A 23,416-nucleotide genomic window follows, 5' to 3' on the forward strand; every position below is an offset into this window, starting at 1 on the left:
AGCACCTGTTAGGTAAAGGAAATAATGGCCAGCATGGTGCTGTAACCTCTTCACAGCACAAAACCAGCTCAGTGAGGCACTCAGGTGGGAAACCACCTAGGCTGTAGAAGCTGGCAGGTGTTGCAAGACATATTTCTCCTTTCAGTTATGAACCACTGTGTTTGCTGGAGTGGTATGTAAGTTGCAAATCAGTAGTCCATGACTATTCATATTCACTGAGTTGCTTATTTTTGCTAAGTGCAAATGTGCCGGTAAATCCCAAGGCTGTATGGTGAGTTTCAAGGGCTGTGTTTGTATGGAATTTCCACATGCAGATCTCATGTCCATATGGAAAACTGGATGATTAATTTTCTGTCTATCAGTTTTTCCTCCATGAAAGCCCTGGGAAACCAATGGACAAGAAGAGGGCAAGGCTTCTACCAAGACTGTCTGGAAAAGTATAGATCTCTAAAGTCAGATGTCTGCCAAAAAACAACTACCTCTGCAGATTACACCTGAGAGGGTAGAGCATGGGTTTCTTGTGTGCTGGTAGCACAGCACTTCAGTGTATCAGGGTTCACAGATTTAAAAATTAAATAGAACAGGTTATATCTGGTAGGCTATTATTTTGTCAGAGATGTTAACAATCCTTTACATTTTAATTGCCCATAATTTCCTTTAAAAGTCCTGCAAAAAGAACATCTAAAACTGTGGGTTACTGAAGAAGTAATGTACGTTAATTGAAAGTAAACCTTCAGCCAAGAGGTTTTGGCAAAAAAATCAGAACTATTGGCCTTTCCCAGAATTTTTTCTTTTCTTTTTTGATAATAAAATATTTTAAAAAAAAAGGATAACACCTAGAAATCAAACTTTGTTCTGATTTTCAGCACCATCACAAACCACCTTCTAAGTATTCATGGTGACTGGGTTGCTTATGGGTGAAAAAATTGAGGACAAAATGATTCTCTGATTACTAAAATGGTGGTTGACATCAGGTGGGGTGTTAGCACCTGTGCGCGTGTTTCTGAAGGGAGAGAAGTTTGCATTCAGTAGCTTTATGGAAAGTCCCAAGGAATAAATCAATAATCCTTTCGCAATCTGGTATTGTAAACTCAGAGACCTTGCCAACACTTGAACAAAATGATCCCCCGGCTCACTTCTGGAGGACATTTAATCCTTGGAGGTAGCGAGGTGACAGAGGTAGTATCTGATTTTTTAGCTCCACATCCTCTGACTTAACTCCAGGCAGGACATGCTGCTTTGCATTGCTACCTGTCCATCAGCCTACACAGCAGTCATGTGAGGATCAGACACGTGTCAGCCCATCTCTTTTGCTTTCTCCTCTCTCCTTCTCAAAAGAATCAGTCTCAGCTGATTTGACTTGATTTCTTTGTCACCAGAAAATAGCAAAGTGTGTGCACTCAGTCAGAGTGTGGGGTTGGTGCAGAGACTTCCAGCTGCAATGGTGAGGAACACTTAATCATATTCCCGATGGTGCAGCCTACGTCATGCTGCACCCCTCTGCCCCCGTAATGTTACAATTACTGTACCATAGGGAGCTCTGACGAATGAAGGATGTAATTACAGTCATCCAAATGGGCAGGGGAGGCAAAGGGTGTGGGAGGTGAGGAGATGTGGGGATTTGCACTTGTGTGATGCTTGGTGGGTTGTTGTCCCCAAGGCTGAAGGACAAGCCGTCATCAATGCTGAGCTGCTGATGCTGCAGGTGGGCAGGATCACACCCCAAAGGATGAATGTATCCATGATAAATGGTTTTCTGGACATGTGAAAAATATTTTGGCACGAAATTTTGACCAATGCAAAGCTGCTTTTCAAGTCCTGTGGCACATACGGGCCCACCAGAGGAAATCCAAGTTTGCTTCCTTTTCAAGGAGAGTTTCCCATACCCCAACAATCAGCATATTGCACAAATAAGCATTTATCTGCATGGAAATACAAAAAGACTATTCATATTTTAAACAATTCCCACCTATCACAACAGAAAAAGTTGCATTTCATATAGCTCAAGGACAGGTGACAGACAACACACCTGGCCTCTGACTCATTTAATTTCATACTGTTACTTTATGGTTTATGCTGGAATTGCTTAGCCATGAAGCCTTCAAATTCACTGAGGATCATCTGTACACTTTCTATGACTATGTCTGCATTAGCAAGTAGGATCGACTAAGAGGAGCAGAACCACAGATCAGGAAAACTTTTGCTGAGGACTTGACATTCACAGTAAATGCATTTCACTGTTGGATTGTTTTGGGGTTTTGTTGTATTTTTAGTTTTGTTTGGGTATGTTTTCTATTCTTTTCAATTTATGTGATCCACAGTCTGATCCTAGGGGACTGATTTCCCAGTAGCAACTGGAATGGATTAGGGGAGTCATATTCCAGAGAAATGTCTTCCAAAGGGACACTAATTCAAGCATCCTTAAGATGGCACCACAGTGCAAACCAACCTTCTAAAGCGAGCTCATGATCTGAACTGAAACACTAATACAGACACTCAGGTCTTCACAATTGTTTCAATTAATGGATCTATAATCTCAATTCATATTTAGGAGGAAAATCACAGTAGTGCTAAGAGTACTAAGCACTGAGATAAGGACTCAGTACTCCTCAAGTATTTGTACTCTCTGGGATCACACCAGCTAAGGCATTACGGTTACTAAGGATATGAGATGAATAAGGTTTTCTCTGCCTTGATCTCCAAGGTTGTTGATTTATAAGTTTTATCAACCCTCCAGCCACACATAAAGCTAATATAAGAAACTTCTCATCTTGCCGAGTATGGGATGGTCCTATTTCTCTTTCTGTAAACCTCACCTGACCTGGGAGGGAGTGGAAAAAAAAAGGGGGGGAAGACTGAGAAAAGAAAAAAATAAACATGAAATTACGTGTGGGATAAGATCAACACTACTATTCATTTTTTCCTAAGTGTGTGAGATAAATTAAAGAATAGAGATCTCTATCTGGGCAAAATGTGCATCCATTACCCTTCTTCCCCTCCACTGAAGTAGGAAATATGTAGTTTATGACCAGCTGCGACACTCTCTACTGAATGGCTTTGAGGCAATAAATCACAGAAGCTGGTTTGTCCACATTTCTTTCTTTTCTTCAGACTGTTTGGCTAAATCTCCCACAGAGAACGTTATGCCATGCAGGGGATTCAGCAAAACGCATGAAAAACGTACTCATGTCACCTACAAATTCTTCAGCTCTGGCCAGGGTCCAGTTGTGGCTTTAATACAAGACAATGCCTTACTGCTCTCCTTCCCCAAACCCTATGAGGGCAGCTGTTCAAACATTTATCATTAAATGCTTCAAAAAAAGAGAGCTCGCTGCAGTACAATGATGCTGTTTGAGCCCTCAGGTTTTTTCCAGGACCTACAGAACATATGTGGGTTTGGGTGGGGTCATCCCATAGTTCCATGCATGCTAAATACCTTACTAATGTTTTTTTTCCTGTATGTTCCTGATTCTTCAAAAACTGGTTCAGCAAATCCAAAGCTGTGACAAAGACTCAGCACGTTTGGCAAAGGCATCCTTACAGCTGCATCAAGGAGAAATTGAGCCAGAATAGAGCTGTCTTTCCTTCTTCTGCTGCTTCCAACTGTTTCTCATATCCATTCTCTCCAATTCACTTCTGAGACTCACTCAGCCTATCCCTGTCTAGGGATGCTGTGGATAGCTACAAGTCTATATGAGACCCAGGAAGAAGAGAAAATTCATGAAAGAAAAATGCATTGAGTTACTGAGGACAAAGAAGCTCTTTCTGGCTCTGGCAGTTCCTGAGCAGAAAACAGTTGCATTAGGAAGAGTCATACATCCTTGCCAACTTCTCACATGTTTTAATGTGTATTGCTTTTATCACTGCTAGAGAGAGCCTATTGGTCTAGATGGACCTTCAGACTGAGGCAGTATGGCTGTTGTAACATTCACAGGTAGATCATTTCTGTGGGGATCCCAGGTCCTCCTCCTGTGGACAGGCAGGCTCCTAAAGGCATAGCAGTCAGCTCATTTCACAGCAGGACACCAAGAACCACTGTCTGAATGACCTTCCAACCTGTCAGTGACCAATGCCCCATTCTCCAGAAGTGTTCAAGGCCAGGTTAGACATGGCTAACCTGTCTAACCCAAACCATTTCCACCCAAACCATTCTATGATTCTATGACCTCAAAATATAAAACTTTGATTTCCACTTTCAGACATCCTATGGGACTGTGGATCTCACCTGTGTTCTAGAAACATGATTTAAGGAAAGTTCTGTTAACCCCTGAGAAGGTGGATTATTAAATGCCAGTGAGGACTTCATGGTATGGTTTTGAAGGCTCCCAGGCTGCCTGTGCTGTTGTAGTGCAGCAGGAAACAACAGTATGAACAGCCAGCCTGTGCTCAGAGCTAATGTGAGCCTCTGTCTGCCTTTCAACAGCCAAATTTCTTCAGCCTGGGTGATTGAAATGAGGCAGCTAATGCTATACTTAATGACCTATTTAATGGCCCATTTTCCAGAAGTGATGAGAACTTAGTTAACCCCCATGCTCAGTGTAAGCTGTGGCTCCTTAGCAATCAAAAAGTCCAGACCAGGCATTCAAATGCCTAATTTTAAATGTTAAAAAAAAAAAAGAAAAAAATGTTTCAGATCTTTGCCCTTCAGGCAGTAAGGTCAAATGTGGATACATCAAAATAAAATGCATCCTCCCATTGACTTTCATGGGACTCCTAGCATGGATTGCAAGAGTTGGTCTTTCCTAAAAGCAGAGTAGCTCTAGCCAGGGGCTCAGCAACTGCTGCATTCATTGGCACCACTCTGCATCACATGGGCCACGTATGCTGCCCACAGATAGTTCACCAGTCTCTGCTGAGAGTGCCAAATGGAGCTAGATGCCCACAGATGCAAATCTGCAATCCCATTATCTGTAAGTCCTGACATTTACAACTTCCTTTCCGTTGTGACCTTTACATGCACCATGTTCATTTCAGGGATTTCATGGTAACAAAAGAAAAAAACTCAGCTAAATGGTTCTATGTGGGATATTTGTACAACTCAAAAAGCAATTATCACTTCTCAGCAGCAAGGCCTGAGCACAAGGCTTTGTTGATTTTAACATAGGGTTGGATATACCATTTTGCCTGAGGTGCAACTTATGAGCTGATTCGCCATCTCAGGCTAAAGCCCTGTGGACTGAAAAGCCTTTCCCATGCACTCTAGAAGGGGAAATCTTGCTGCTCATGAAATCCCTTGTCAGAGCAGGCTCTTCCCACCTGGAGCTCAATCCACCTCCACGGCACCAGGCACACATGCCAACAAGCCGAAGTGTTTCTGATACATAAGCTGGCCCAGTGACTCCACTTCCATGTGAGCAGAACTTATTAGGTGCAGAGTATGGAGCAATGGAGAGTCACTGCAGACATTGTTGTGAATCTTGGTACTCAAAAACCTCTAGCCAAATAGATTAGGGAAAAGAAAGAAAATTAAAAAAAAAAAAAAAAAGGGGGGGGTTTCAGGTCTGTGAAGAACAACAAAAGGCTTTTTGAAACATTTCAGTAATAAATGGAACACTTTGGATTGAAGTTTCTTTTGGTCAGCAGATCTTGAAGTCTACCATTTATTTTAGAAACACTCGAACATTTCTGCTCCTAATTTCAGGATATTCATGAAGATGCCAAGAATCAGGAAGTCCAGCAACACAAATCTAAGGTTTACAGAGTCAAGGCTGTTTGCTACCTAAGTACTCTCCAAAGGTATTTAGGTATCCACTAACATGAAAACAACTTATTTTGGGGGCAGCATCAACAGTTTTTACCCCTACACACAAGACACTTAAGGCTTCATTGGCACCTTTTATTATCCTGGCTTAGGTGCACTTTCTAAATATGTTGAGGACACAGCCATGCAAAGAAAAATGCTGTGTTGCCCTGCAGTTGCCATCTCTTAAGTTTCATTCTCTCAATGCCTTCTTCTGCCTTCTCAGTCAATTTTTCCCTGGTTAGCTTCACGGGGTGGTTCCTGATCTACCATGCAGGATGTATGACTTAGTAAGTGCCAGAACCACTGCATACATTAGGGATTTTCACCCCAGGAGAAAGGGTGTGTGAAAATAAAAGTGAGAACATGGCAGAGCTACTTGAACTCACAGTGAGCTTGTCAAGGATGTAAAGGTGGCTTCAGCTTGCTGCCTCTGGAATCAGCTTGGAGGGACATGGTATGAAGCAACCCAGCAGTGTGTTTGAGAGAGATAAAAGGAGGTATTTTTTCCTTGCAGTAGCCAAATAAACTCTGTCCCTTTTGTGCAAGAACACTGCAGATCCGTAACAGCTACTGGGATGCAAAAAGCAATCAGAAATTCAAGAAAATTACATATTATCTAGAAAGGTCTGAGCTCTGCATCCTGACCTATATAATCCACAGTTGACTGGAAGGATATTCTGGGGAAAACAGCCTAATGTATTTTTCTCTTGGCATCCCCTAGCAGCAAGATGCATGACTGGATGGATTCTGGACTGCAAGAACCTTGACCTTATAAGATGCTTTTCTATAAGCAAAATAATATCAATATCAACTCTGTGTTCCAAAAGCAGAACTACATGAGAATTGCTGTCTCTGGGCAAACTTAACTGTGCCCCAAACCTGGTGAATCAGCAATCAGGCTGGGACTGTCAGCTCTATTCCCACAGACAGGACTCCACACCAGATCCTCAGGAGCCAAAGCCAAGAGCAAGGGAACCTCCCTTTGGGCTGCAGGATTGTCTTACAGAGACTTGCTTTGCCCCCTAGTGACTATTAAACATAAAACAGGGAATATTGCACTATCCCAGTCAATAAAAAAAACAGTCCTGCTATATCTGCTGGGTGGAAGACAAGCAGTGGGGTTGTTCTGACTTTGTTTGGCCTAATTGAGAATATCTCCCTTCTGGTCACCACTGTCTCAGAGGCATGTAGGATGAAGCAAGGGAAGGAGATGCTATTCTGAAAAGTTGAGAACAGACACCCTAAACTGGGGAATCAATGTCTGAGTGAATTGTAAAGGAAAATCCTCCCCAGGGCTGATGCTATTTCTAGTCTGCACATGCATTGGAACTGAAAAGAGGCTATTTGGGGGAAAAAGGAATGGATGAATAATGGAAGCAAAAATAGTTGCTCCACATTCCTTTCCAAAGCTGTGTTGCCTACAAACTCTTTGGAAACAATCAACGATTCATCAGCATATGAGCTCATATTTTGTGATCTATGGGGGCATAGACTTTGTGATCTATGGCCTGTGTAAGTGACTATTAAAAGAGGTCTTAGTTAGAAAACTAATAACAACACAGGTCTTTGTTTAAACAGCGGCAAGGGAACAGAGATATCTAGATATTTGCAATTGCTGAGCTGTATGGAAAGCAAAACCTTTGAAAACACTATATAGACATTTTTTCCTTTAAGCTTAAGAAAAAATATTAATATTTGATAGCTTTAAAATGCTAATCCATCTTTGCTAAATTTTAGAAACTTGCTAAAATCCAATATAATCCAAGAAAGCAAATGGAGTTTGATTCCTTAGTATCACAGAAATGAAATAAAATTTCCATTTGGAAACTCTTATACAGTCAACTGTTGTGGTCAGAAAATAGGGTTATGATCAAGTGATAGAAAAATGCTTTTTCTGGTTTTACATATGAAGTATTTTACAGAAACTCAAAATCCATCTAGATGTTTTGATGAGTAAGTATTAACATTTTCTCAAGTACTCAGAAAAGAACATCACGAAAGACACTTTGAATAGTAATGTTAACTAAAAAAATAATTTGCAACCATAAATGAATTTTAAAGGAAAACTGAAAGCCTATAAATAGTCTTGAGCATCTGTGCAAAGATTAACAAAGAATGTTCCAGGCAGGCTGGAACCCATTTGTTCACACCATTGAGTAGAACGAGTAAAAACTACAACACACAAAACACAACACACAAACCAACCAAACAAAAATCCATCCCAACTGATTTGCGAAAAAGGTGAGACTGCATTAAAGGGCTTTCTCAGTTACTGATTTCAAAACCTATTTTATTTGGATATTCGAATGCCTACAACTGCATCTAAGAACTCAGTCTTAATTAGGATTTTCTTCAAATCAGTGTCATTACCTGGGATACTGTTGGTAGCGAGAGAGAAGTTTGGCTCTGATTGTTAGATCACCTATACTTTCTGCAGAAGGATTTGGAAGAAACTGGGGAAGACATGAAGTTTGTAGCCATGTCTGAAACTGCTCTCTGGTTGCCAGCTCCATATCCATGCTGGATATTGAATGCTTATTAGCACCTTTTTTTTTAAGGATGCTCCTTTTCTGGGTTTTTCGACACAAAATTCACTTTCAGAAATTGTTTCCTGCTGGGGTTTTCTCAGCTACAGCTCGCCAAACTCTGCTGGGCCATGTCTGTACTGGACTCTTCCATGGATTCAGTGACTTGATGAAGAGCAGCAGGTGATTAGGAGTGGTCTCACCCGATTTCTAACTTTATGACTCCAGGAATAACCATTACTTGCAGTGTGTGCATTGCAAAAGACTGGTTGTTGTACAACTTTTGTGCTCTTGTCTAAGAGCTCCTGGCCCCAGCAGCCACTAGAGATAGCATCCAGCAGTGTGAGACAGAGGCAGTTTGCCTTGAGCATGGTCCTGCTCTTGCTAAGTTAGTTTTAAGGACTATGAACTAATGCAGACATGCAGACAATCCTTCCTAAATCAAATAAGCTAAAACTATGATTTTGAGGCTTTTAAAACCTTTTTTTTTTTGACCCTTTAGAGACACAGAAGTAGCTGATCCATAACTAAGTGTTCAATATCTTGCTTCTGATAATAACCAAGTGCTAGTGCTGGGCAGATCTGGTTATTCAGGGCTGCAGTGTAGGCTTGGACACAGCTGAGGCAGCATGAGGCTACTTTGGCTCTTTGGTGGGAGCTCCACGAATGCTGCTGTCCTCAGCCTGGGGGACCCAGATAACACAGAGACAGGTTTGGCTGAGCCCTGTTGTAATCTGGCCAAGGCAGATCTAACAGTACTAAAATTAGTAAACATGTAACAGGGCACAAGCTTCTTTCAGAGCTGTCCATCTGCACCCAAGTGCTGCTGACTAAGTCCCATGAAGATCTTTCCAAGAGCAGACAGGTGTTACCAGCATGTATATCCCACCTGATTCTCCATTCCTGAAGGTTTCTTTGCCCTTTTTTCTATAAGGAGTCCTGAGGAGGCAATGCTTTGGCCTGGCCATCCACAAGAAAGGAGGTGGAAGTGCAAGACAAAGAGGAACCGGCTGTGACAAAAGGTGTTACCAACATCTTAATGGGGAAAAGAAGCAAACAAGGGAAAAAAACAAAACAAACTTCAAAAAAAACCAAACATACAAACAAACAAAAATTCCCACAACAAAACAAAAAACCAGAGAACAAACACACACACACAAAAAAACCCCACAAACAAACAAAAAAAAACACACAAGAAAACCCAAAAAACCCTAAACATACCAATCATGATAAAGCTAAAGTACTCAAAATGAATTTTGTTCTATTTTTCACAAGCAAGTAAATTCTAATAAGCAATTAAGATGGCTATCTGTATTAAGGGAATAGGCTACTCTAAAAAATCATAGTGGAAGAATGATTTACAGAAACATCCAGACTTAAAAAAATATGTATTCTAGATGTCAAGGGCTACTGCAATTCTCCTTAGAGTGTTCAAAGAATTAGCTGAACTAAATCTCTGAACCATTAGTGATTGCATTCAAGGAAGCGAAGACAACAGCAGAGTCTTAAAGGAGTGGAAAAGGACACAGTATCTTAAGAAGAGGGCAGAGAGATCCTCTGAGGACTAGCCTTTCCAGAAGCCAGGACATGCAAGGTATTACTGAGTATCCAATCATTAGCACCAAACGAAATGATAAGAACCTGCCACCAGGGATTTGATTAAAACAAGGATGTCAAACCAATTTGAATTCTTGGAGAAGGCAAGTGGCCTGATGAAGAAGGGGAAACCCACGTGTGCAATCCTAGCTTGAGATCAGTAAGTCTTTTGATGCTTTTTCCCCCTCTGCCATCTCATAAGCAAACTGAGGAATTATGTTCTAACCACCACTGACTCATGAGCACTGGTACTGAGCAGCTGGGCAGGGAAGTGCTAATATTCCTGTCATTCCTGCAGCACATTTGCATCCCACCAGTGTCATTACATTGAGAGCATCTTCTGCTTTCTTACCTGCATAAGCTCACTTCTTATGTCCTTGCCATAATAGTCAAGGATGGAAACTTCAGTACAGGCCTTTAAAGATCAGCACCCGTGAGGCTACTGAAGACCATAAATGTAATCAGAAGAGCTATATGAGGGTGGAGATGGTCCAGAACAAAAGGCTGGACCTCCCTTGCACTGAATTTTGAATATTTTTTTTCTTATAGATTTTTATAGACTCTCCATACTTTACTAGCTTGAGCCAAACACCACCTAGGTTAGATGTGCACTCTAGCAGTGAAGTGCATTTGTGACCCAAATCTGATTTCTGTGCCCAGCGTCAACTGAGGAGCAAGTCTCCTTCCCCTTCCACAGATTATTGCAGTACTTTCTGCAACACAGAGAAAATTATTCTAACCTTGAGCTAAATTCCAACTAGAATATGTGCTTTGCCTACCGCCAGCTTTCTGGGAGAAAAGTATCATGCCTTGTAGTAGTGCAACGTTTTCTGATCCTCTCTGATAGATTCCCCTCTGAATTAGGAGGTATGAGAAAGCAGCTTGGCAGAGCCTGCTTGGCAAGTTTTGACACCTAAATTGAAAGTCCAGGCCCCAGATTCCTTGGTTTTGATTGAAAAGTCAGTAGGATTGCCTCTTGGTAACTTGTGGGCTGTAAAACTGGATGTGTGCTCCTCCAGATAAGGGCTTTTTTGTGTGACATTGTGTAACGGCTGCCACAGGGTTGATGTGGGCCAGGCCATAAATAACTTCTGCATAAATATTTTTAGCAAATACTTTCCACTCTTGAGATACACTGGACAGTTTGAAGTGTATGCATCTGCATGTGAAGTAGGTGGGGGAAGCTAGAAGAGCTCCCATCCTGAGCACAGAGTAAATATCACAGCACTCCTGAGATGCACATTAACACAATAGGAGCCGACGCCTCTATGCAGGAGCATCCAGGGCAAGCAAAACATCTCAAAAGAGCTGCCTTATTGAGGTGGCAGTGTGTGTTATCCTGTGGTAGAGATGTGAATGAACCCAGTGCCCATGAGAGGTGAATGCCAGCTCTCTGTGCTCCAAGCAGGGCAATCCACAGCCAAGCCAAATGCTGCCATCCTACCTGAAGGGCCCCTGCCAGCCACCTACTGATCTTCCTGGCATGTGCTTGATGCAGAGAGAAGTGTAAACTGCTGGTTGCATTTCCTATAAGGATAACCTGCCTTTTAGGCTGCACCTGAAGGGCACTGTCTGACTCCATCTACAGAAAACACCACTAGTCTCTGTAGATGATTGTCCAGCCTTGGAAACACAGCAAGAGTTAACAGGTATGCACAGCTGCTAGAAGGTTCCTACTAAAAGGGGGGAAAAAAAAACCAAACAAAACAACAAACCACGGACCCTTCACCCTCGTATATGAAGTCATCTATTAAAAGCCCAAGCATCTTTGAAAATACAGATCAGGACAAAATAGCCTACTCACATGCCTTACCTCCACCCTGCCCTGTAGGACACACAATCTCTACAGGCACTCCAGAAAGGTGTGATCCACTCCCAGTTTGTGAATCAGACAGCTACAGCTGATTCCACAGTGGGAAGGTACAAACTGGTTATGGATGTCATATATTTATCATTACTGATTATCCAACTCCTTCTGCACAGAGCAAGTCATGAAAACAGTTTTAGGCATTCGCAAGATTCTGTGTGCATCTCTTCGAAACCAAACGGGCCAGCAGAGAAGCAGTGAACACTCAGGGAAAAAGAAAAAAAAATAAAAGGAAAAAAAATATAGCGTGGTTTGAAAAAGACTGAGATTGTTCAGAATAGCCTGTGCATTGCAACAGCTGGTCTAGGGGAGCTTCATATAAAGAGCCAACTTCACAAAAACATGGAAAGGAGAACAAACATTAAAAACTACTGAGCTCACTAGTCAAAACATCCATTTGGCACATAACAGGACATGAAGACACACAGGAGAGAGCAGTCTTGTCTAGCCAGCTTTGCAAGTACTGAGAATCTGGATCCCAAAACCTAAAGGAGCTAATTTTGAACAGAGCAGAGAAGCAACAGCACATTTCCTTTCAGTTTTTCCATAGAAACAATGCAAAACCTATGTTTCAACTAAGCAGACTAAGCCTAATAGTGGCAAAATTTGGCTCTCTGCTCTATAATGAAGACTCTATGTAACCAGAGGTAATTATCTAGAGTAAGGCATTTGGAACCACTCAGATGTCCAACTCTCATTGTATTTCTTGAAGGAAGACAATAAGTCATACTTTACCATTGCAACCCACAGGAAAACTGATTTCTGGTGACCTTCTACTTCCAAAGCAAGCATATAACAATACCATTCAAACAACGCTGCTTCGCAACATCTTTGAAGGCTTGCTTGCCTACCTATATACCTCAGACACAGCTGATGTAATTATAAGCATTGCCTAATTAGTGACCCTTAAGGCAGTTGCTTGAGGCAACAAAGGAGCTGCTTCAGGTGGGACTTATTGCAAGGTTTCTACCTACCTCCTGTTCATAATGCTACTCAATTATTTGGTGCTTTCTATCTTTCAGAAGCGAAGGAAAAATTTAATGTAACTATTCTAGTATTAATCCTGTCTGTTCTGCTTTTGCAACCAGGGATGAGAGGTAGGAAGAGTTTCTGATTGCCCCTAGTTAAGGGGAGGGAGGTTACAGCATCTGGTATTTAAAAAGAAAGGCCGAACACCAACCTGAGAGGAAAGAAATTAAAATCAAATGATGCAGTAGTTGCTCCAATTGAGTAATAAAGGTGGCATCAGCTAATAGTGAATGCTTCTAAGGTGCTAGCCAGGGAGCTGTGAATTCTCAACAATAGTCCTTGCTTTTGGACAAGTTGCTCTCTTATTTTAGTGTTTCTTAAAAGCGTTGGCTGAAAAGAGAAAAAAAAGTGTCTTTAGTCTGTGAAATGAGTGGCCATGGTTTCACTTTGTAGTACTGTAATGGAGAGCTGCTATTTGCCTGCCAAGTACTGTATTCATCACTCCCTCAAGAAAAGTTAACTCTGTCATAAAATTCAATTGAAAATGCCAGGATGAATACTTTTTTTATTGTAATCATGTCATCTATTTTCTCTGCCACATCTTTCCTTGTTCCATCTCCTTTCATAACATCACCTACTAGAGACTAAATATAAGCTACTCACCAAACTGAAACATCTGGTGACAAGAAGTGACACCCTGCAGGCTGCTCGGATCTGGATGCTCCCGCATTAATCTGGTAACTGGCGGGTGGGCATTTGTACACAGATTTGGACCATGCTCGCTGATGAAGCCACTGCTCAAAAGCATCTATTATGTTGGCCCCTTCACTGTATGCAGGGCCAAACTGGGGAGACTTAGTATACTTTCAGGAAGTCTGCTGTCATGCTATTTATGGCAGCCAGGATCATACAAAATAAGTATAGAGCCTCATTAGAGCAAAGGGTGTCTCCTGATGTCTGTGCAGCACCTGGCACACACTTCCTTATCCATGAAGATGGAAAGGAAGAATATGCTGGAAGTGGAGTTGTCCAGATACTGTTATGGCAGAGGGGTATAAGGTCAGGAGGTAAGCTGCTGTATTTCAGTGAGAAAAAGAAAGCAAGCAGGCAGGCTGGAGTACAGCCGGATGGTGAGTTCCAGTCACCTGCTAAGTCTGTCTCCCTGTAATAAACAGGTGTGCAGAGCAGCTGGAAACACCTGGTTGCTACTTGTGTGCATGACAATACACAGATATAGGCCAGCAAGAAAGAGTTGTATTTAAATTAGAAATTAGGATAGGAAGTTAAATCATCTTGATCTGGTCTCCCTTGGGTCATTCATGTAAGAGGAATTGCAAGCACGTGAGCCACACTGGGCAAAGCATTAAGTTTGAAGTAAGCTCTGGGCATCTTCCCAATGACATTTGTGGTAAGAGTGAGAGGGGGCATGGGGGAGAAGTCTGGATTACTGATAAGAGCAAAGCAAAACAGAAGTGCAGGGTACCCCCAGGGAAAAAGTAATTTAGCCTAGTTACTTGGGTCTATTTCTATACATCCAAAAAAAAAAAAGCAATAATAAATACATAAAATTACAGTGATACGAATGGATTCTGCTGACATTATTGGCATTTATTAAACTATGTCCTTAAGGACCTCAAGAGGGAAGGAAGCATGAGGGACAAGCAAGCAGAAAGGTAGCACCCAGTGTTAATAGAGCAGCCTTATATGAGCTCTGATGGTTATTTGAGGAGCTGGGTGGTAACTAGATGTTGATACAACCCAGATGCCTTCATTTTTCCCTATTCAGGTCCAGCTTTTTGCCCAAATGATAGGCAAGAGTAGACCAACTGAGCATTTACAGTTGTTCAGGTGAACTAGAACTCTGACAGGATTGTGCTGGTGGAGTGGATGAAACCATTCAAAATAGATGTGGATATGAGGGGACAGTAGGCAGATATTTGTTTTCATGGGGTTTGGGATTTTCAGTTTTTGTTTTATGTGTGCCAGTCTGAAGGGTATAATGACTGAGTCTGAAATACTGTCTGACTCCATCAGGATGTTAAATGCAGGTAAATGAACATGTGCCAGTGATGCTGACACTGAATGGGAGCAAGCAGCTGGTCTCTTAAGCACCGCAAGTGGAGCAGATGCTTTCAAGGCAAAGATGTGAAACAAAATAATAGATGTTACTCTTGCCTGCCTCCAGAAAGGGGCATGCAATTAAAAAGGAAGCATGAATGGAGCAGAAATTTCTTTAACTGGCAACAGTGTGCATCAAAAGAGCATGAGAAAAGCAGAAGGCATGGATTTCTGTCTTCAGAGACATCTCCATTTGTGTTGGCAACATATAGGAGGAAAGAGGTAGTAAGGCATTATCCACAGCCAAGTTCTGGGTCCTGATACACAAATGTGAGTGAGATTTGAGTAGCTGATATGATCTGATATGCAAACATGTTGATTTTTTCCAGCTAGCTGTAGGAATACAGTTGGAGGCTTTTCAATTGCTAGAGGGCTGGTTGAGAAGCTCATGGTATTGCTGATCTAATTCTTTAATAAATCTTAGAGGACTGGGAAGCTGTAAATACTGAAAACTGAGAGTGCTGGGCTAATATGCAGAAACAGGCAAGCTTGATAACCAATGCAGGTCTGACGGTGTGTTTAAAATGAAAGCTGCTTTTCAAAGGAAAACACTGTTTTCATTCAAGTTTAAATGTTTTAGAAGGGATTAGTCTTAACAAAGCATGATGTAAGCAAAACAGAAGGGAAATACCAACATGTTTTTGACACTCTTGGCATAGCACATTTTGAGCTTTGTTTAAAAAACTTTCCAAAACATGTTTGAGTAAGTTAAAGAAAATAGAAGCTAAAATGAGAATCAAACATTTTTCATTTGCTTGGATTGCCAAGAAAATTTCATGGAAAATTCTGATGTCATCTTGTGCTCTTTGTGTTCTGTTTGATGAGAAGAAAGGAGAAAAAAACAAAAAATCCCAAAACAAAATTGTGTGATTTCATTTGAATGGGAAACTAAGGTTCTTTATGAATCTGTATGTGTTACTGCAGGCTCATTTTCAGATGGGTCAATATGGAATTGCCCACATGTAGAACTTCAAAGTGTCAGTGTAATTAATCGGTAGCCAGTCAACTTGGTAGCTTGATGGGAGCAGATATTCCCAAATGACATTTTTCCATCAGTAATAACTGTAGGTATTTAGATGTAGTAGAGTTTTGTAAGCACTCCATTGTGCACATCAGCAGCAAAGTTTTGGTTCTTCATCCATCAACCTATAGATCTCAAAAGATAAGAATGTGTCATTGAACATGTTTCTAGTGGGAGTCAATGTCTTCATGGCTGATCTGGAGATAAATAAAACATCATTAGCTAACAACCGTAGCAGATGGCAGAAAGATTGTCTGTCATCACTATTTCCTGCTTCACCAAGCATGCAACGTGATCTGGATTGCCTGATGAACTGGCCCCAAGCAGATACACGGCAGTGTAACAATAAATTCATCTCTAAGATTATGCTAGCAGAGCGCTGGGGGGCACCTCAACCATAGCACCTCCTTGGAAAGGTGTTGGAATGGATGAGCAATGAAGACTGGTTTCCCACCGAGATGTGGTGGCATAAAGGAAAGAGTCAGTGGGAAGCAGTCAATAACCATGGGTCAGGGACTTCCCCTCCTTATGCAGCCCAGGCAACAGGAGAGACATCTCTGCCACCTGTGGTCTGAAAATGACAGCAAAAGAAAAGAACCTTTTGGAAAACTTGAGAACAAACCTATGATAGCCATGAATTGCCACATTAAAATACGTGAAAAGTCTCTTTGCTGTAGCAGAGAAAGGTAGAACAAGAGCTCTGTTTGGAAGCAAAAGCCAGGCAAAACAACAATCAGGCATGATATTAAGGGTGAGGCTGATTATTCACTTGAACAAATAGTGATGAGTGGGAAATCTCTTTGTTGTTTTCAAGCCAAATAACTTTGTGGCAGATATGTTTTAGTAAGGTAAAAATCATTAGCCTAATTACAGGCATATCAGTATAAATGTTGTGTCGCCTGATGTCTGGCCATTACTGTGTCTGCTATTATGAGGAATTAAAGTCATATTACTCTAGAAACCATTCTGCAACATTTATGTATCTCATTAACATCTTTGCAAAAGGGGCCTAAGTGGTGCAGTTATTATGTTGTTTTAAAGCTGCAGTGTCTCCCTGGACTGATCAGTAATGGTATATAACATGAACAAGAATCAAACCTTGCCTCTTTCACATGGATTTGAAGAGGCAGCTATGGGGTCATCCACTGATGTTTCTCCTTACTCCTGCCACAGTGGTTTAGCTCATGCATTTCCAGAACAGCAACACATTTTCCTGGATGCCACCTGAAGCCAAGTGGTGGTGAGCAGGCTTACGTTCCCCAGGCTGCAGCTCTGTGTTGCGGGTGTATCCTCTTGCGTACCCTTGCCTGTTGGACGTGGCTTTGGGTAATACTCTCACCCTGAGTATGTCACACTGGGCAGACACTATCCTAACTGGGCAGACACTATCCTTGAGGTGTTGCCACCCTTCACAGGTATTATGCTGAATTGATCATGGGAGAATAAATAAATAAATAAATAAATAGATAAATAAATAAATAAATGTGGAGCTAGGATTAAAGGTCTGAAACATTTTTCCCTATTTCTGGAGTCTGTTGGTTTCTTCACAATCTTCTCATTATTTGGGAAAACGTATGCTATAAATACTCTTCAATTAGATGCTCTAAGATCAGCATCGAGTGTAATAGAGGAAAATAAAGATCTTGTTGATGCTAGGAAGAAAAATTTATTAAGTTTTTGCAGGCTAGTGATCTGTCCAACATTTAAGATGTGAGGAGCAGCCCATTATTAGCATGTCCAGTGGAACTTGCTAGGGAGATACCTCCTGGGTACCAGAGCTTTGCAGTCACTGAGGCAAAGACAGGTTGATGTTGAGATGGACAAACTTGCCTGTGTTCCCTAACTGACTAGCTAGCTCTGTTCAGTGTCTTCATGACACCACCAGCCTTCCACAGATTAAAACCATCTAGGTGACAATGGAAATACTGTGCAAATTGCTGTGCACATTATAACGTGCTTGCCTTGTACATGCCTTAAGCAGAATATACAAAGTTTCATGAACCTTTTTATATTAGGGTAGAGTAGAATTTATCCATATACACTAACTCTGCTCCCCTCTGAACAGCTCTCTAGAGAGGTACGGATGGGGTGAAGGGGATTGTAGTATTGTTCTGACTGTTAACTTTGGAGATGATTGCATTTTTATTTATACAACTGACAAATACATGTATACCAGAGAAGAAAGCAGTAACTACAGTCCATCTGCACCAGTTAGTGTCAGATGAGACATGAATAAGTTAACTGATTTTCAGAGAACAGAATTCAACTCTGAAGAGTTTGTTCTGGTCTTTAAGCAGGAGCTCATGCTGGCGTTCATAGATATTTCTAAGCAATGTACTTAGGATGAGAGACAAACAAAATGGAAGGTTTCTCGTGTTTGGTCCGTGTGTTCTTGCTGAGACATCCCATCCAGTATGGTGTGCCTTTGGGCTCTGGGACATTGTCCTCAGGGGGCAAAGTCTCTGCACACACTGAAATCCACCATGTCTCAGTATTTGTTATGAGAGCAACCAAAGCCCTGGGTCCATCTGGTGTCTAGGAAAGGGGTAGTAAAATTGTACTAGCTCTATTGAAGCAACAGGAGAAGCAATGGTCCTTGCCAGTTTACATTTGCTCTTTCATGAAGAGATGACAGTTTGTGCCAAAAGGCTGGATTTGTGCATTCTGTATATCTGTTAGAAGCTCCAGCTGTTGCTTCCTGCATCTTCGGTTTGCTGTAGTTGACTGAGACAACAACACAGTCAAATAAGGACAAAGCCTGTAAATAAAAGCTGTTTAAATGCCAACAAATAACACATATGCTGACTCTGGAGGCTGGCTGGTTGCAAAGTATTTGTATTTTGTAGTTTGTGTTTTCAGCTCTACCAGAATGAGTATCGTGCCATGTCCAGTTGTAAGCAACTGGAACCATTTAACCATTTAATGGTATTTATATTACTTCTCACAAAGCATTCTACAGTTCACCAGTTTACTTCCCAAATATCTCATTTCTGCTTCTCTTTGATCGCTGAGAATGGCCACATATGAGCAAAACTTTCCTGAGCAATTTACAATGTGTCTGCTTGAAATTACAGAGAAATTCACTCCTGGAGAGTTCTCTGGAGTCTAAATTTCTAATTCCTATGGCATGGTGGGGGGGTTTACCCTTGTTTTATCTAGATCAACTCAACACCAGTTTTTTTGGTTCCTGTTTTCTTGGTCTGTTGCAGCATGGGAGAGCCATCAACTGTACTTGATCTGAGAAGGTCCAAGAAAGTCTGGGCAATCCTAGGGAAGAGGGGCTGTTGTGGAAAGGAAAGCAATGTGTGAGTTATAACTGAGCTTCAGCAATATTAAAATGGGCAAGATGTCCAGCAGATTCACTTGGGCTGCACCTAAGGACGTCAGATAAGGGATGTGTCCTGGAGCCACAGACCCCGTACCCCAGGGCTCAGTTCATATTTCCAAGGCAGAAGTAAAATAATTACTTGCCAGCCTGAGAGGCAACAGCTAGACTGAACAGAGTGGTGAAGGAGACCCTTTTTTTGTCTCAGGAAAACAAATGCAGTGTACTGCCCTGTCTGGTATGTCTGAGCATCAATAAAGGCAAGTGGCTGACTCCCAGGATTAGCTCCCTTCCTTGGTGGGGAGAGAAGTCATTGCACAAAGCAGAATGAATCAAATGAAGTTTTCATTGCGGGTGAAGAGTGGCAAATACTGCTGACAGCCATCTCAATGGGCTAATGAAACAGCAGCCCCAGGGAGACTCTTCAAAGATTCTTTCTGTTTTTTAATGAAGTGTGGTTGAGTTTTGACCCCCTCAGCTTCAGCCCCTCAGGTTTTCTGTGAGCATTTGAGGTCTTGTTCCTATCCCTGAGCTCATTGACTACTTGGAGAATTTTTTTAATCATATTTCCCTAGGTTTGTAATGGTTTTCTTTCTTGCTGCTTGAAAGGTCATGCAACTGACAGAACAAATTCATCATATGGTGAAGCTGGGAGAGGGACTGAGCCCAAGAGCCCACTGTAAGCACTGGGAACAGGAGGGGACCTCGGCCAGCTTGGGCAAACCACCTCCCCAGGCACAGCCTGATGAATACAGTTCCAACATTAACCATTTCTGATGGTACTTACAACAACAACAAGTTAAAGAAATCAGTTTTATTTAGAGAGAAGGGACTTGTCTTTAAACTTTTGACCAAGTTGTTTTAAAACACACTGGATAACACACCATATTGCACAGTGCACTCCTGCCTTCATTAGCACAGTTTTATCCTTTGCAAAATGCAGGCTTGCACTCCCTTCTCCAGAGATTACTTCCAGGAGCACAGCTTCTTCCACCTCCTCCCTTCTGACCCCTGATCTGGGGACCTGCCCTCCCACAAGTGACCCCAGCAGCAGTCCTGAGGCAAACATAACCACATCTGGGAAAAGCAATGCCAGAGAAACACATTTTCAGCTTCACTTTACAATTTAAATAAAGGAGAGGGACCTGGGCAGGCACCCCCCAGCCACTGCTCTGTGTGGCTGCAGGTCCCTGGCTCAGATCACCAGCACTGATGATATTGCTGCAGTCCTCGTGCTGACATGGGACCGATGGTGAACAACACCATGCCCTAAAATTATCTTAGCTGAGGCTGCAGTGAGTTCCTTTTGCTGCCCAGAACCTGCGGTGCCATCAGCCACTTGGCTAAAGTACGTAGAAGTCATTGTTGTTTGACAGGTCACTGTAATGGCACAGGGCAAGACCAGGAGCCTGTGCTGATGGGGGGTCAGGTCGACTTCTGCCCTGAACCCCCTGTGCTGTGGGTCTGCCTGAGCCCGACTTGCAGAGTTGAGTGTCCCACCTGTGCTCAGCCACAGCCCGATGCTTGCGCTTGAGTCTGCTGCCACCATTGCAATAGGTCCCACAACACCGGCACGTCAAGAAGTGCTTTGCTCCATGTCTGGCCTTTGACTTGGGGGCTGTGGCTGTCCCTCCGGGAGCAAGAGTCACTGCTGTGGCACCCCGTGGGTTAGACTGCCCTTTCAACCGGCTCCTTTTCCTCTGGATGGGGTCCAGGCTGATGTCTGACTGGGAGGAGCAGCTCTCATTCCAGCCGGTGTCAGCATTCAGGCTGCGCAGAGGAAGGGCAAGCCGTAATGCCTTCCAGAACTGGGAGCCGGATCGCTTGGACTTCTCTCCCTTCCAGGTGACAAAGGAGACGGACTCCTTCAGCTGGAGGATACTGGGGTGGGTGCACTGCAGTGGCCTGTACTCCACCACGATAAGCTTGGTGGCGATGGCATTCTGGCACATGATGCCCAGCTTAAACTCCAAAAGGCTGATGCTCTTCTCTGTCAAGTAATCAGGACTCAGGACCACGATCATCCTTCGGCTCCTCTGGATGAAGTCAAACACAGCTTCAGTAGTATCTAAAAGTGCAAGGACAGAGGAATTGGGGTGCACAAGGGGGAAGGAGCAGGGAGAGAAAAGCTGAAGGAAGGTTTTTGTGGCATACTTGCACAGATTCCCCCCTTCCCACAGAGGGAAACCTGGCACAAGTCCAGTGACTTTCAACTTGTCCATGATCCTGCTGTCAGGAGCAATAAGCAGCATTTTTGCTTTGCAATGTGTTTTTGAGAAGGCTGCAGTGGTGAATAAGAAGGGAGGATGGTAGGATATGCCAAGACATACTCTTGACTTCTGCCCTGCACAGCATCACTCCTGACTAGGGAAGTGCAGGCATTTGATAAAGGGCAGGTCTTGTTTGGGAACCACCCGCCCACAGCTCTAGCAGCCCCTTGCATGGGGGGAACAAAGTGAAGCAATCTAGTCATCATGCCAGTTTGCACTGCTGAGTCCCACCACTCTCCCTCTCATGCTCTCTCATCTAGAAATGGAAGCCTCCAAGCTTAGAAAGCAAAAGTCAGCTATAGGTCTCTCCACCAGTTCCCCTAGCCATCATGGGGGGTGAAAATACCATCCTGCAAAAGCATGTCTTGGGATTAATTGCAGTTTGTAAAGCTCAGCAAGATGCTTAGTTGGAATGGTGCCAGGCAAGGCCAGCATCTCTTTTATTATCAATGTTAAAAAGCAGCAAACCTGAAGGATGACCTTGGACTTCTATCTACGGCTTGAGCTGCAGTAAGCATATTGAAGATGTCACAGCTAACGGGTGAACAGTGGAAAGGATGTGAATTAATAGGGTTGTGGGGCTCAGCAAATTAACTCAAGCTAATTAACAGAACTGAAAACTTAAAAAGCACACCCACTTACTGAGTGCTGGTGCCTAAGATGGAGGGGACCTGAGGACAAGGTGGTTCAAGCAAGACAGGGATCATCAGAGTAAGAGCTCTTGCACACTCAGAGAGAAAAACCTCCCTGTAGAATGTCTTGCAAAAAGCTGTCCTGGGGAGAAGGGCTACCTGCTGCTTCTATTGCCTTTCACACTAAAAGCTAAAGCCTTGATTCCTCAATCTGGAGACTCATTTCCTTCCCTGCCAGTGGAACACTGATCTTTTGTACCCATGAAAAATACTGCTCCTTCCCTACAATGGCAATGCCTCTTATTATTCCAGCACTTGACTGTCTCTTTCCTCAGCTCACAGCAGAATGTGCACTGTGTTGCAGCTAGATGCACCTTATTTTAATATTATAAGGAGCAATATATATTAATTTTTTTAAAGGCATATGACTAGCTGTAAAACTTACTGTCACAAGATTATTTGGGGACTAAGAACTTGGGATAGGAAAAATGACTCTACAGTAATATCCTGGGAGATGGATGGTGAGTGGCAGTGGAACAGAGCAAGTAAGGCACCGTTTGGTTCTTTAACATAATACTGGAAATTAAATCAAGCTATTTGGAGCATTTTATCTTGTACACAAGGTTTGGGTGGATTTCCCCTGCCACACACATGAAAACACTGATTCATTGAAGCCAAAAGTAGAAGATAAAGTCAATTCTGTCAGAATTGTCACTTAACGCTGTGAATCATTCTTACCACTCTGTTTCAAAGGCACAAAGAATTGGCAGCAATCTCCTAATTTACTGAGTCCAGACCTCATTCAAACCTTTCTATAACTGGTTGAGATCTATTTTGAAATCAGCCAAGCTTTAACATTTTTTGAAAGAAAAAGCTTTTTCCTGGTTTGAAAGGTTTCTTTTTGAAACTGGAATCACAGAAATCACAGTGCAACGTAGTCAGGAGCAGCCCCTGGGAAGTCACCTATTGTACCTGCCTGCACAAAAAGCACAAGTTCAATTAATGCAAATGATCCCAACACTGCTGAAATGAAATGTTTTGATTGAGCTGACAGTGACAGTTTTCTTTCATCGATTTTGATTCTGCAACACTTTCTGAGACTTGACATTTTTTTGGCAGGGAAAATGCTCAAGTTCCCAAAGATAGATTTTATGTCTGAGAATGAGATGCATTTAGACTTGGCTGACCAGGATAGCTTGACATGTTCAGTTTACAACATAATTCCAGCTCATGAAAAATCCTGAGTGGCCACTTCACAGTGTGAAGGGAGGATGGTCCCTCCCAGTGACACCAACAGCACAAGATGGAACAGGCAGCAGTAACACTGCAGGGATTTGGGTACCAACAGAG

The 23,416-nt window shown here is 42.5% G+C and overlaps 1 protein-coding gene and 1 long non-coding RNA gene across 4 annotated transcripts in view; one reads left to right on the forward strand and one right to left on the reverse strand.

Annotated features, from left to right (window-relative positions):
• Nucleotides 1-12,716: 12,716 nt before the first annotated feature.
• LOC133208089 (uncharacterized) lies at nt 12,717-19,981 on the forward strand. The gene is made up of 3 exons (XR_009724231.1): nt 12,717-12,828; nt 13,342-13,448; nt 19,774-19,981. It is a non-coding gene; the product is annotated as an uncharacterized LOC133208089 (long non-coding RNA).
• IL1RAP (interleukin 1 receptor accessory protein) overlaps nt 19,964-23,416 on the reverse strand; it is a 51,069-nt gene continuing 47,616 nt past the window's right edge. For all 3 annotated transcript variants that reach the window (XM_061345751.1, XM_061345752.1, XM_061345753.1), the window contains exon 11: nt 19,964-21,232. In XM_061345751.1, coding sequence (XP_061201735.1) covers nt 20,508-21,232 — 725 coding nt within the window. In that variant the 3' untranslated portion in view covers nt 19,964-20,507. The remainder of the gene's footprint in view (nt 21,233-23,416) is intronic.

This window comes from Neopsephotus bourkii, unplaced genomic scaffold (assembly GCF_033783945.1).
Source record: "Neopsephotus bourkii isolate Nb327-2 ecotype Australia unplaced genomic scaffold, CSIRO-AGI_Nbou_v1 NB_234, whole genome shotgun sequence".
In the NCBI taxonomy this organism is placed as follows: Eukaryota; Metazoa; Chordata; class Aves; order Psittaciformes; family Psittacidae; genus Neopsephotus; species Neopsephotus bourkii.